This window comes from Populus euphratica, unplaced genomic scaffold (assembly GCF_000495115.2).
Source record: "Populus euphratica unplaced genomic scaffold, PopEup_1.0 scaffold15.1, whole genome shotgun sequence".
Taxonomy (NCBI): Eukaryota; Viridiplantae; Streptophyta; class Magnoliopsida; order Malpighiales; family Salicaceae; genus Populus; species Populus euphratica.
In genome coordinates, this window is record NW_011499874.1 from 863,687 (window position 1) to 876,878 (window position 13,192).

At 33.5% G+C, this 13,192-nt stretch overlaps 2 protein-coding genes across 4 annotated transcripts; one reads left to right on the forward strand and one right to left on the reverse strand.

Moving 5' to 3' along the window:
- Positions 1–2,459: 2,459 nt before the first annotated feature.
- On the forward strand, positions 2,460–3,788 carry LOC105128002 (auxin-repressed 12.5 kDa protein). Of its 2 annotated transcripts, none has more exons than XM_011029490.1 (3): positions 2,460–2,647; positions 2,733–2,961; positions 3,479–3,788. In XM_011029490.1, the coding sequence occupies exons 1-3, from the start codon at positions 2,542–2,544 to the stop codon at positions 3,513–3,515; spliced, it is 372 nt and encodes a 123-aa protein (XP_011027792.1). In that variant the 5' UTR covers positions 2,460–2,541; the 3' UTR covers positions 3,516–3,788. The 2 variants fall into 2 exon arrangements, with proteins under 2 accessions (XP_011027792.1, XP_011027793.1); XM_011029491.1 differs by lacking the exon at positions 3,479–3,788 and adding an exon at positions 3,277–3,316.
- A 20-nt stretch (positions 3,789–3,808) lies between these two features.
- LOC105128000 (putative E3 ubiquitin-protein ligase RING1a) lies at positions 3,809–11,008 on the reverse strand. Of its 2 annotated transcripts, none has more exons than XM_011029489.1 (10): positions 9,808–11,008; positions 9,627–9,678; positions 8,358–8,416; positions 8,016–8,097; positions 7,781–7,901; positions 7,654–7,695; positions 6,712–7,230; positions 6,373–6,480; positions 6,051–6,260; positions 3,809–5,938 (listed from the first exon to the last, which is right to left on the reverse strand). In XM_011029489.1, exons 1-10 carry the CDS (start codon positions 9,968–9,970, stop codon positions 5,912–5,914), a joined length of 1,383 nt encoding a protein of 460 aa, XP_011027791.1. In that variant the 5' UTR covers positions 9,971–11,008; the 3' UTR covers positions 3,809–5,911. The 2 variants fall into 2 exon arrangements, with proteins under 2 accessions (XP_011027791.1, XP_011027790.1); XM_011029488.1 differs by having other exon boundaries at positions 9,793–11,007.
- Between the last annotated feature and the right edge of the window lie 2,184 nt (positions 11,009–13,192).

A 13,192-nucleotide genomic window follows, 5' to 3' on the forward strand; every position in this document is an offset into this window, starting at 1 on the left:
AAGAAACTATAAACAAAAAAATAAACTAAAGGTATAAGCTTTTTCGCTGTGGGTTGCACCGTGCTATTCACAGTAAAAGATTTAAAAAGAAAAAGAAAAAGGAAAAAAAACAAAGATGTACGCCACAAGTTAATTTTTTTTCTTACATAAAAAATATATAAAAAAGTTAAGATCTAAGAGTGTTAGATCTTTCTGCAAAAATATATCCAAAATCCTTACGTCTATCTGCAACACTTGATCCAAGAATACTATTTATAATATTAATAATAACATTAAACTTACATGATTTAAGTTTAAGTGAGCTTGACTGTAACACCGGACCCTGGAGTGTTAGATGTGAGTTTAACTATAAAGTCGTGTCATAAAAGTATGATAATTAAAAAGAAAAAAACAAAAAAAACCAATAGAAAGAAAAAAAACTAATGAAGAAAAAGAAAAAAAATCTAAATTAACCGGGTTAACTCTTAAAACCAGATTAACCCATCAAATATGGGATTTGCGTTACGAAAGTTTTATAACTAAATAGAATAAAATAATTGATGGGTTTACCTAAAATTAACTGAGTTAACCCGTCAAGTCCGGAATACGTATCATAAAAGTCTGACAATTAAATATAAAAAAATTTAACATTAACAAAGTAAACTAAATAAAAAAAATTAATTAAAAAAAAATCTGGGTTAACTTATTAAATTAGACTAATTCATTAAATTTGGAATCAAACAAAAAAAATATTAAAATAAAAAAACAAAAAAATTTAAAAAATAATTTTACGTTTCATTTAATTTTTAATATATATTATAATATAATATAATAATATAATATATTAAAGATGAGAAAGTGAAAGGTATGAAAAAGCTACAGTAATTTTTTGATGTCTTTTATAGAATATTAAAGATGAAAAAGTAAAAGGCGTGGAAAGCTATAGTAATTTTTTTTTTTTTAATGTTTTTTGGAGTATTCTATAATGTTAATGTAATTCGATGGATGGTATATTGCCACGCAAAAACAATATGCTTTAGAAACAAGGAAGGAATTATACTCTTCTATCTCATAGGATGCTGAAATTTATGAAGAAAATTTAAATGGACTTTTCATGTATTTAATAAGATCCCTTCACGACCTCATAATCATGCATGTCTTTATGTAAGGCAATATATGAGAAATCTAAAGAAGAATATGACATCCATGAAGACAAAGCCTCCTCTAAGCTGCCAAGCTCAGAATATTAAATGACATGGAATTAGAGTTGGTTTGAATTTATAATCATGTATGTTTTTTAAATAGTTTTTGTATCAAAATATATGTTAATAATATTTTTTTTATTTTTAAAAATTATTTTTGATATCAGCATATTAAAATAAATTAAAAATATTTAAAAAATTATTAATTTGAAGTAAATAAAAAAATTTCAAATTTTTTTTAAAACATATTATTAGATATACAAGACATAATGAACTTGTTTTGCTGTCAGTTTTTTTGTTTTTTTACATCAATCCATTTAAATTATTAAAAAAATATTTAAAAATATTAATTTAATACTTTTTCATATCAAATGTATTTTAAAAAAAATTAAAAACAATGTCAAACATATTTAAAAAATAAATCCACAAACAGTTTCAAATACTCTAGCGATCAGCATTATAGTGTAGTGTATTAAACCTCTTTATTTGCATCTAAATAAGTTATTTATATCTAAAACAAATGTATTTATAAAAATAATAATTCCGAGACATGATCCATCGTGCAATCCAAATATAAGAGGAAACACTACTCCCGTTTAATGGTCTTTTATATCCTGCCACTCCAAATTCCTCTCAACTTAATTATTATATTTTTTTCCCTGATGATTGCTGCAATGAATTCAAATCATGCTTACTTTTTTTATTATAAAAAATATTGTCACAATCCATATTTATCTCTACCCACTGTTTATTAAATAAAAGTTAACCCCGAAAATTAATTAATAACTAGACTAATTTAATTAAAACTTAATTTAATTTAAAAAAATTCAAAACAAATTCATTTGAATGGACCCACTCAACTTGGATCTTGGAATCATACATTAGAGGTTTGATAACTTTATTCTAAATACTAACATCATCAAGAATCGAAATCATGATGGAAGGAATGGGTTCCACGTGTCGCCATCGAAGATAACATCCTCCAACTTTAAGGACCCCACAATGACCCCTAGAATAGGGCAGCCCATTGTATAGCAAGGGTACACTTGGGAACCTACTCTAATCTAGTCAGATCACGAATTGATATCATTTTGCGGGCCCCCCCTTTACTAGGTCTTCATCCTTATCCATCCTTTTACTTTGTCCACTTCCCATCTTCTTACCTCCACGTACCCTTCACGACCCCCTTTTAACGCTGTCTGGGCCTTCCCAGTAAATGTGACCATAGTTAAATCACACTTGGAAGGAGATAAAAATTAAAACCCCAAGCAATTATTCATAGATATTTATCCATCTTCTTCTATATAAGTGAACCAATCTCCATTGAAGGGAGACAGAGAGAAGAGATAAACTAGGCAAGATGGTTTTACTAGACAAGATGTGGGATGATGTTGTTGCTGGACCTCAGCCAGAACGTGGCCTCGGCAAGCTTAGAAAGATCAGCACCAGACCACTTAACATCAAAGGTATTATTACTAATTCTATGCATCTACATATTGTTAACTGTCGTCTTGTTTAATTTTACTGATATTGATGATTGTTTCTGGTCAGATATTGACGTCGGAGAGGGGAGCAGTCCTGTTAATAAGTATCAGAGGTCCATGACTATGCCAGGAACTCCAGGGACACCGACGACACCAGTGACCCCTACAACTCCATTGTCGGCGCGTAGCAATGTTTGGAGGAGCGTGTTCCACCCTGGTAGCAACCTTGCTACTAAGAATATTGGTGCTCATGTTTTTGACAAGCCACAGCCTAACACACCCACTGTCTATGACTGGTATGTAAACCCAAAAAACAAAAATCCAAATTAATTTGCATATGAATATATTTGTTGAATTTTAGTCTCCTTCATGTATTGGTTACTCGCTCAAAAGAAGCTTATTTTGTACTCATGAAAAAGGGAAGGAAAAGAATTATTCAGATTTCTGTCTTATTTGTACTTAAAAGGCTTTGTTTTGTAAATCACTGGATAATTAATTAATTTCACGTGAATTTTCGAATAGGGTATTTGTTTTTGTTTTCTACTTTATGATCTTCCTTTTAGATATGTTTTTCTTTTATTAAAAAAAAATAAAATGAGAGGAATCTCCAGGTGTTATAATGGCGCGTGGGAGTAGACCTTTCTCTCTCTTATGCATGCATGCAAGTAGACACGATATGGTATAATTATTTTCATTAATTTGTGCTTCAGCGGACTCAAGCCGTTGGATCTGCATCTGATGGCTTGGATCTGCCGATTGGATTTGTTTCTTGATCGTTGAAATGAGTTTTTATGTTGTATCTGATGATCACAGGATGTACAGTGGAGAGACGAAGAGCGAGCATCGTTGATGAGGTTGCCTTCAACCGAGGCTGCCCATGTAAATACGTACTGTGTTTTGTTTTTCAGCACTTATCTGCAATATGTCTCTAGTTGTTATGGTTCTACGGTTCTACAATGCCTGGAACATCCTGATCTGACTAGTTTTGTATTGATCTTTCTTTCTTGTGAGATTATCCCAAGTTATGTAAACATTGTACGGTTGGTTGGTCTTGTAGTGAATCAAAGATCAATCAGGGAAGGTGGTGATGATGACTTATTAAATATAATAAGAAGTTCTTGTTGATGCTATCTAATGATGTGCCCTGTGCTTATCTGCTATCCCAATTGCTCCTTAATTTATTATCATGGAGCATTATGAAGAAGACGATCAATAAATTATTATTTAAAGGAATACTGATCCTAGGAGAAGGGACATCTTGCAATGGATTATTGGATAAGGAAAAGGGGATGCATGTGGGCATCCAATGGCAGGCTAGCTGCCTGGCATGTCATCATTTCTCGAGGAATTGGATATTGGATCGGTTTTGTCCTAGGTCAAGGTGGTCCTTTTTTATTGATGATCAGGGCTAGTTACCATTTCTTGAACAATAATATTTCGTCCCTGTATTTTTAAATATATTAACTTTTTGTTTTTTCTCGTTTCAAGAACTGTAATTGGCTGTTGATTTATTGAAAGCAACACTATTTATTCAAAAAATCACCGGTCCCCTCGGATTTTTTTTAGTTAATATATAGCCAAATATATCTTGGAAGGAAAAAAAACTGAACTAGTGATATTGCAGCACTTTATTAATGAATGAACAATAGAGGGATTAAGTAATAAATAGATAAGAATTAGAGGGATGTAAAATGGGAATTTTTACACTAGAAGGACTAGCTAGTTATTTTTCTGCAAACACTGGTACTGAACAACAATTTACGAAGAAGAAATTGGTTGAGATGTAGCTCTCCGGTTACTATTGCATGGGGACGACCGCTCTTGTGTGATTGATTAAAGAAATTGGTGTTCATCTTTTTCAAGGGAAATATTAACCAGTGAAGTCAGCAAGAGGCGCGCTTTAAGGCTTCTTGGTTACTGGAACAAAGGAAAAGATAAAAAGAGACCGAAGAACTTTTGATGCGCGTCATCGTTCGATATGGTTCAACATGAAACAACTCGATTTTTAGCTTTGTGCCTTCCCATTTAGCCTGAAGGAGAACTCAGGCTTGTTCCTGGGTCATCAGGACTTGAGCTCTTGCCCTGTGGGCTATGCCTCTGCTTTTGTGATGAAGAGAATATTGGCAAGCAAATGCCCCACTGCAAGTTTTTGGCAAGCTGAAGTGAGAAGTCTATTCATAAGGAAAAGTTGGATCCAACGTTTATTCGTGACAACCTCCAATGCTTCAAGAGTATCCAGTCTGCTGAGATTGGGTGACTTCGATGTAAAATCAAAACTGCACTTAGTTATGCGGGAAAGCAAAAAATAGACAAAAGAAGATGATGTCATTATATAAGCAATTCGTCCATATGGCTGAGTTCCACTGGGAGTTGTGAGCAGTGGGTGCTCCTAAAATTCTAGAGTTTTTCTTTGTATTCACAAATAATGAGACAATAGTAGGTAGTGTTTGATTGTTATTGGAAATAGTTATTTCCTCAGGTTTATCTTCCACCAAAAACACACACACACACACACATGATCTAACAAGACATGGCAGCCCACAAGTGACCACGATTTCGACAAGCATGGCTAAATTTTAGGAGTTTCTACGACATGTAGTGACCACGATTTCAACCAGTTTTTACCTGAAAATTTAGAAGTCACATAAATAAAAGTAAACTACTTCCTTTCCCGTTAAAAAAGAAGAAGGTGAAGTCTCTTGTTGCTTGAAATTATGGTAACATGCAAGCACCCCTAATTCTTCAATGCTCCAACCACATCAGAATTTATGGGTCCCAATAAATGGGACTAGTGTGCACTAGAAATTATTGGTATGATGGAACATTCAAGCGCCAGAGATATTATCGCAAAGCACCTGATTTACAACTTGGAAACTTGGGGCAAGAATTTGCTCACGTTCAGTAGAAATAAGCTCAATTAATGCTCGCAAGAATTTAAGCAGCAAATTGGAGCAGTAAATCATCATAATCACAGCATTGCACATGGAGTGAATGTATTCGATAGGCAAGATCTTGAACGAAAAAAATTGGACAACTGACAACCATTTATGCTCATTCACGTTGACCCTGTACAATTACTACCATTTGTATAACGTCAGATCCATGAACATGCACGCTATGAGAAAGAACAGCCGGCAGAGGTCCCCGTTGTGAGTGTATATATATCTATACCTGTGTAAAAGCGAGATGTAGAAAACTTGGTATCCATGAGGATTTTGACAGGTAATGTCTCTACCGTTCAGACTTTCACACCTTTTTCCGATATGCCAGGAGCTGCGGAAAAAAAAAGGGCAAAAGGAAATATTTTTTATGGTGCTCATACAACTATTCTCATCTGAATGTGAACATGGATATAAATATATGTTGACTAGGAAAAGGAGCTCACCAGGTGCCCGTGGATGAAATTGTTTGTTTCAAGTCTTCCCAAAGTTTCTTGTTCTTCTAAAACTTGCAATTTATCTTTGCATGGATCAATTATACCAGGTTTAGAAATTGGAGTGCTCATGGAGATTGAAAAGTCGACCATAGAATTCATCTCTCGGACCAAGTATATCTCCACTTCATTGGCTTGCAAAGAGGTTTGAAAAGCAACATACTGCAATCAAACAAAGAATTGATGACCAATTCTACACACTGACATCAGGAGCACTTACAATAAATGAGGTGTCTTTATTATAAAACAGGATATAGGTTAGAAGAAAAATCACCTGACACAGTTTATTGATAGACAAAGTTGGCCTGCAGCAAAGGTATGGGCGCTGCAAACTGGGTACTCTTTGCTCATCAAAAGAAACAAGCATGAGGTTGATATCCAACTGAAATAAAGAATGCGGGACAATCATTTCAGGGCAGTAAAGTGAGAGCTCAAGGTGAAACAATAATCTAGAAACAGAATAGTGTCATTAAGTTGACAGTCATATGGGTTAAATGCAGAGCCTGTGACTCAGAATGCAGAACCGTTTGATCTGGTTTAAAGCTGCAATTAAAGTTTCATAGTTCCTCATTGTATGCAGCTCACAACATGACCAGCCACAGATCAGCTTTACCTCATTATCATTTCCCTCCAAGTTCCGTAGATAATCTGCTAACTTAGAGATGCGACTGCTTCGAGCATTTTTTACATTGCTGCTGTTTGCACTGCCATAGCGGGTGTGACTCCGCATGCCATTTTTTCCCCATGCAAGCCTTTCTGAGGAGCCAACAAGCCCAGAAGATCCCCCCACAGATTCTTTATTCACTTCTGAATCATTTTCATCACCACCTCCATCTGCATTAACAGCAGCTGAACGAGCACCTACCCATTTCTTGCACCTTTTTGGTTTGACTTCTGCACTGTGCTCGTCAGCAGATGATGAATCTTTTCCTCCATCACCATTTGCATCTTCATTGTCATCAGATCCTTGAAATCCAGCCATTCGATAATTTCTTCTTCCCCTAGAGTGGGCATCTCGAAAACGACTTGGTGTTCTCCTTGCAAATGCTGCTGCTGTCACTTTAGGTGTTGTTTTTTTCCTACTCAAAGCTTCAGCCTGTCGATGAAAAGTCTGGGCAATGGTAGCCTGGATCTGCCCAAATAAAACTTGGCATTAAATACCTTAAGGGACGGATTTGGAGAAGTCATTTGGCAATTTTACTGCATAGGATTCACCACCAAGGCCTAGAGGGCTAACACTCAAAATGGCAAAATCGGTGTTACGCATCATCAAAAATCTGTATTAAAATTCAAGTCAAAGAGTACTGTACAACTGATAGAAACATGAAAGACTACAACATATGGATCCACGTGGACATAAAGTTGCGTTCGATCACATTACATGGTTTGACAATTCCAGCAGTGGTAGTGCTATTGATGGACCTATAGCATGAATACATGAAGAATGATATAGTCTTCTGCTAGTGTAGTTTTCTATAGTGGACTAACTAAATTCACCAGGAATTTATGTGAATCTGTATTCAAAAAGACTTTAAACAATAAAGGAGTATCACACCTGCTTATTGCGAGCCTTCTCATCTTCTTGGAAAGCCAATTCCTGCAACAGATATACAAACAATTGATGATTGAAGTTCAATATTTTTATACGGAAAACAGATTTCAGTAGGATGGAACCTATTCACCTCTTCCTCATATTTGTCAATATCTGGATACAAGGCTGAAATTAATGCATCATAATTTGGGTCATCTCTCAAAGACCTACGACTGGCACAATGTGTGCGGCAAGCAGGGCACTCATTGTTCCTGTAGTGAATTTCAGTATAGATTTTTATTAGGGTGGATTTTTAATCTCAGAACGCCTTCTTTAAACAAATGTTAGGGGGGAAAGAATCATTGAAGACAACAAGATTTTGGTACCCGAGCCTCATAGATTTGTCAATGCATTCCCTGCAGAAACGATGCAGACATTCCATCACTGTTCTTGTTTTGCGGATAATACCTGCACATAAAAAAGGAGAACAATTTCGTACAAACAAATATTTTTGCTCGTGTATAAAGGGAAAGTGGCTATTGTGTCTAGAATGTAAGAGATAATGAGCATACAAGCACTTCGTGAAATCATTGAGTTATTTATTTGTCCTAGAGAAAAGTTTTTCTTAAAGAACAGCTAAAGAGCAGAAAACAAACATCTTGCTATTCCAATTTAGGAACAGTCAAAAGTTATCACGAGGTTGATAAAGCAAAGACCTAAACTCACACCTAGACAGATTGGACATTGTACTTCCTTGCGTATCTCAGACAACTTCACTACAACATATCTGCAAACAAGCACCAACACAAACAGTATCAGTCACTAGAATATTCACAGCCAATCACTGATGTCTAGTACTCAGCAACATTCTTTTTCCTTTCTTCATGCATAAGAATTATCATCAAACTTATTGCTTTGTATGCCTGGGATATTTATGAAAATCAAACTTGATTAGTGGCACCATCATGCAGAAAAAAAGTATGAATCTCATTTTTTAGATCCATACTTTTCCTTATGTTGTTGACATGATACACTACAAACATGAGATCGCATGATGGTCTAGACTACTCATCCAATAAAAGAAGGGAACCATTTGGACATTGCATCATATCAGATCCCATGCCACTAAATCCCATGATTGAAAAAAAAAAAAAAACTATTCATATGCTAAAATGTCATCAAAGAAGCAAAAGAGATGTTATATGCCAAACAAATTCATCAAAAATTCAAAAAAAAGAAAAAAACTAGGTTCACAATTATGACAAAATTGCACAGCTCATATGCTTGCTGCTTTGTCCAGTATCATCATTCAGCTCCTTGGAAAATGCATGTATATTCTACAGCTCCACATGGTATACCAAAAATAAAAATAAACAAATAAAAGTATTAAAATTCCTCGACTCTCAAATTTAAACAACTGGGTCATCGAGCTGGTTAACAGTTAATCAGCAATTACTAAGCTGCCAGTTAAGCCACTTCCTAGACCAGCTTGTTCCTCTTGAATTAATCCAAGTACTCAAGAACTTACTTCAAACAAATTCACACTGCATATCCAAAAGGAAAACAAATAAATATACTCCAATCAAATAACCTGGAAAACATGCAAACACCGGAACCTTACCCAGCATATACAAAACTTTCAGCCACATAAACAAATCCCGGTATGAAACTGCCTGCAATTATCTTATGACCAGCTACATATATATGTATGTTAACACAAGAAACCAACATTCATGCACAAAAACCAATTCGAGCCAAAATCACCAAGACCCTTTAAACCCAAAACCAAAGTCCACACTCCATCGTACGCGGTTGAGAATTCAACGATAGATAGCTAGCCATTGCAAGAAAAGAGAAGAGAAAACTCAAGAAACCCACAAAGCTTGTCCACTAATACACTAATAAAATGTAAGAAACAAGCAAAAAACGAAGATCCCGAACAAAAAAGCAACAGCATAATCGATAAAGCAAAGCGATCCAAAACAAGAAAAACTTACTCTTCTTTCACGTCTTCGTTAATACTTGAAGAAGACTGGCTTCGATCGGATTCTGTTAAAGTGAAAGGCAACAAACTTAGCCGAAAAAAGTTGATCGAATCCAAAACAAAATGCACAAAGTGAGAACTAATGTTTGTTGTTATCTTAGAAATCTATGCACACGTACGCTCATCAACACCACCACCACCACCACCATCAATATCGTCTTGAGGCTGTTGCTTTTGTTCATGGTTGTTGTTGTTGTTGTTGTCGTTGTTGTTGTTAGTGTGGTCTTGTTGCTGCTGAATAAGAGCATCATCATCTTCCTTTTGGAGGGTCTCATGGGAACGCTTCTGGGCTGGCATTTTTTTTCTCTCGGAAGCCAATATATGCAATAATAATAATGAAGCAAAGGAATTGAGGGGGATTTGCTGTTGTTTTGTTTTAATATTGGTGATGCTTTGCTAAATGGTAATGGCTAGTGTCCGGCTGGCTGCTGCTGCTGCTGCTTGATTCTATAGAGAGACATAGCGAAGAAAGAAGGTGGTGCCGTGGTGGTGGTGGAGTAGCGCTTGAGGTTTCGCTTGACCTTTCCTCGTTTTAGAGAGAAAGAGAGAGAGAGAGGCGGATGGGTCGAGAGGCTGTTTGTCGTGCCAATTGTATTTACAGGACTTGTGTGTAACACATGTATAATTTACTTCCTTTCCATGTACATGGATCTATGCATTCTTCTACTGTATAAAATTTTTATTTTTTTCTACGCATAAATGCTCTAGTTTTATACATACAGACAGATAGATGCTGAGAAAGTTTAGTGTTCTATGTCGAGTATATATGATTAAATTATAAATATTCATACGCTTTATCTTGGCTATGTTATTGGATTCTAACCACCAAAGCTTACGTGGGCTAATCCCAAATCCCAAATTAATTTTACATTATTCTTTACAATTCCTCTAAATATTTGTTAGAGATACGGTGCTCATGCTCTAATCATAATTAGCAGCATCCTATTATTAACAAAATTCATGTTAGCAACGTAAGAAATAATCTCCCCTCCCTCTTTCATCCTTGTACGGAGAAATCTCCAGAACAAAATCATGGTCACCCTTCTCCCATGAAACCCCCATTATTGCTTGAGATACGCAGCCACCTTCAGATTTTCCCCCAAAATTCCCATCAATCTTAGATTTTGGAGTTTCTGGTTTGGACTTTCAAGAGAAATTATACCAATGAACTTTCAGATTTCCAGCAGTCTTAGACAGGGCGGAGGGTGATGCTCTGTGGGTTGTGGTTTTCTTCGATGTTTCTCTCTTTTCTGTTGTCTGCTCTAGAGAGAGAGGAGATGGGGGCGGGCTGTGATTTTTTTAAGGATTTTCCATACAATGATGAGAGGAGAGGGGATACTTTTTTTCCTGACATGGCGGCGTAAGTTAATGAAGCTTTAATACCATAAGATTTATACATACAAATAATGAATTTTTAATTGCCTGTCGGGGGCTAATGAGTCGCCCCGTCATTTTGTATAAGAATGTGAAAAACATTTTCAACAAATAAATTATTGAAGTTTGCGAGCTTATTTGACATTTGGTAAGTCGCGGCCCTTGCCCGCCATTCTTTTGCTAAGCGAATTTCGTGAATTAATTATAAATTAGACCTTAGTCCTTGAGTTTAGCAAAATTGGCTAATTAGTTATTATAGTCCACGCAGACGGGTTGGAAAAATAAATGAATTAACAAAACCTATCCTTAAAAATTATTTGGGAGTATTATTAAATTTGATTCAATAATTTTTTAATTTATTTTTTAATTTAAATTTAAAATTAAATTATATAAAAGTTGTCACTATGATATGATTTAATTGACTTATCCAACTCAAAAATAACTTAGCATACCAATAAAAAAATAAAAGTGAATTTAAAAAAAATTATGAAATTAATAAATAAAAAACCTCATGACCTAACTTCTAATTTAATTTTAATTTAAAATTAAATTATATAAAAGTCATCCATTATTACCCAATAAAACTTGGTTGGTATAAAGATAACCTAATCAACTCGTATAAAAAAGTAAAAAAGAGCATAGTTATTAAATTCAAATTAATTCAGTGGCTCAACAAGTCAGGATTTGTCAAAAGACCAACCGATACAACAACCTAACCAAACCTAATTGACCCATGACTTAGGCGAGGCCCGATATTTTTTTTCTTTTCAAATATATTTTTTTTCTATACTTTTTTTTTCCATATTTTTTTAGTTGGTTATTAATATTTTTTATAGTTTTTCAATATGGGATCTAAAACCCTTCAGTATATCTTTTCTATAATTCTAAGAAAAAAAGTTTTTTTTCAATATGAGATTTAAAATTCTTTTGTATATATATTCTATGTTCATAAGAAAAAAAAATTATGTTTTTTCAATATCAAATAAAATTTTTTTTTTATTTAAATACTTTAATTTAAAAGCACAATATAATATCTTTTTAATATGAGATAAAAAAAATTTAAAATATTTTTTAAAATTTTATTATTTATAATATGTATAGCATATGTTCATATAAAGTTTTTATTAATTTTTTTTATATAAAATATTAAAATTTTAATTTCTTTTTAATTTTCTAGATTAATCCAATTGATCCGTAAAACTTAAAATCTAACTCCTTAGCATGATAAACTACCGAACCATGTTTGATAACTATGAAAAAGAATCAAGTCTATATGGACGTAGACATCACCAGTGAGTCAGTGTCGAATGGGTCCTGCAAATTCTCTTTAGGTCCCTCCTCATGGGCACTCGACATTGTGCTCTGCTGACTTAGACCTGTATATATTAACATTATTGATGCATTAATTTGTTAATCCATGGCTACAACAAAACCAAGAAAAAATAAAATTTTACATGGCTAATTCAAATGAGTTATACAACAACATACAACGATCTTCCGAAAACAGAGATATTACTCATTATTCTCTCGATGAAACTGTAGATTTAATACTCGTCAACTTTTATTTAGCATTCAACCTTCAATTTTTATCTATTTGACATGTTTATGTTTAATTTATTTTAAATATAATACTCATTAACAAAAAAATAAAATAAAAAAGAAAAGGGTTTTATTTTACTACTTTTCACAAAATAATATTTACTAAAATAATTTTTTTTGTTCATCTAGATTTTTTTTTACAATTTATATATATATGTTAATTTTAATTCCATCCTTTCGTATCAAATTTATTTAGAGATTAAATTTTATAATTTTTTATAATTTATTTTTTATAAAGTTCTTTTAGTTTCTTGTTTTAAATTGTAAGTTTGATGAGTTGACTCGAATTTTTTATTTGATATTTTTTAATATTAGATTAATTAAGTTTTTTTTTTAAGATTATTTCAATTTCGTAACTTGAGTGATGGGTTTAATGAGTTTATTCAGATTGACTAGAGTTTTTTTTGTTTTTTAATTAATTTTTTAATTTTAATTATGTTATTTGATATTAAGTTTATTAATTATTGAACTTCATATTATTTTTTTAATTTATTTTTTATGAGGTTATCTCAATCTCATGATTTTGATAAAAAATTTAACATATTA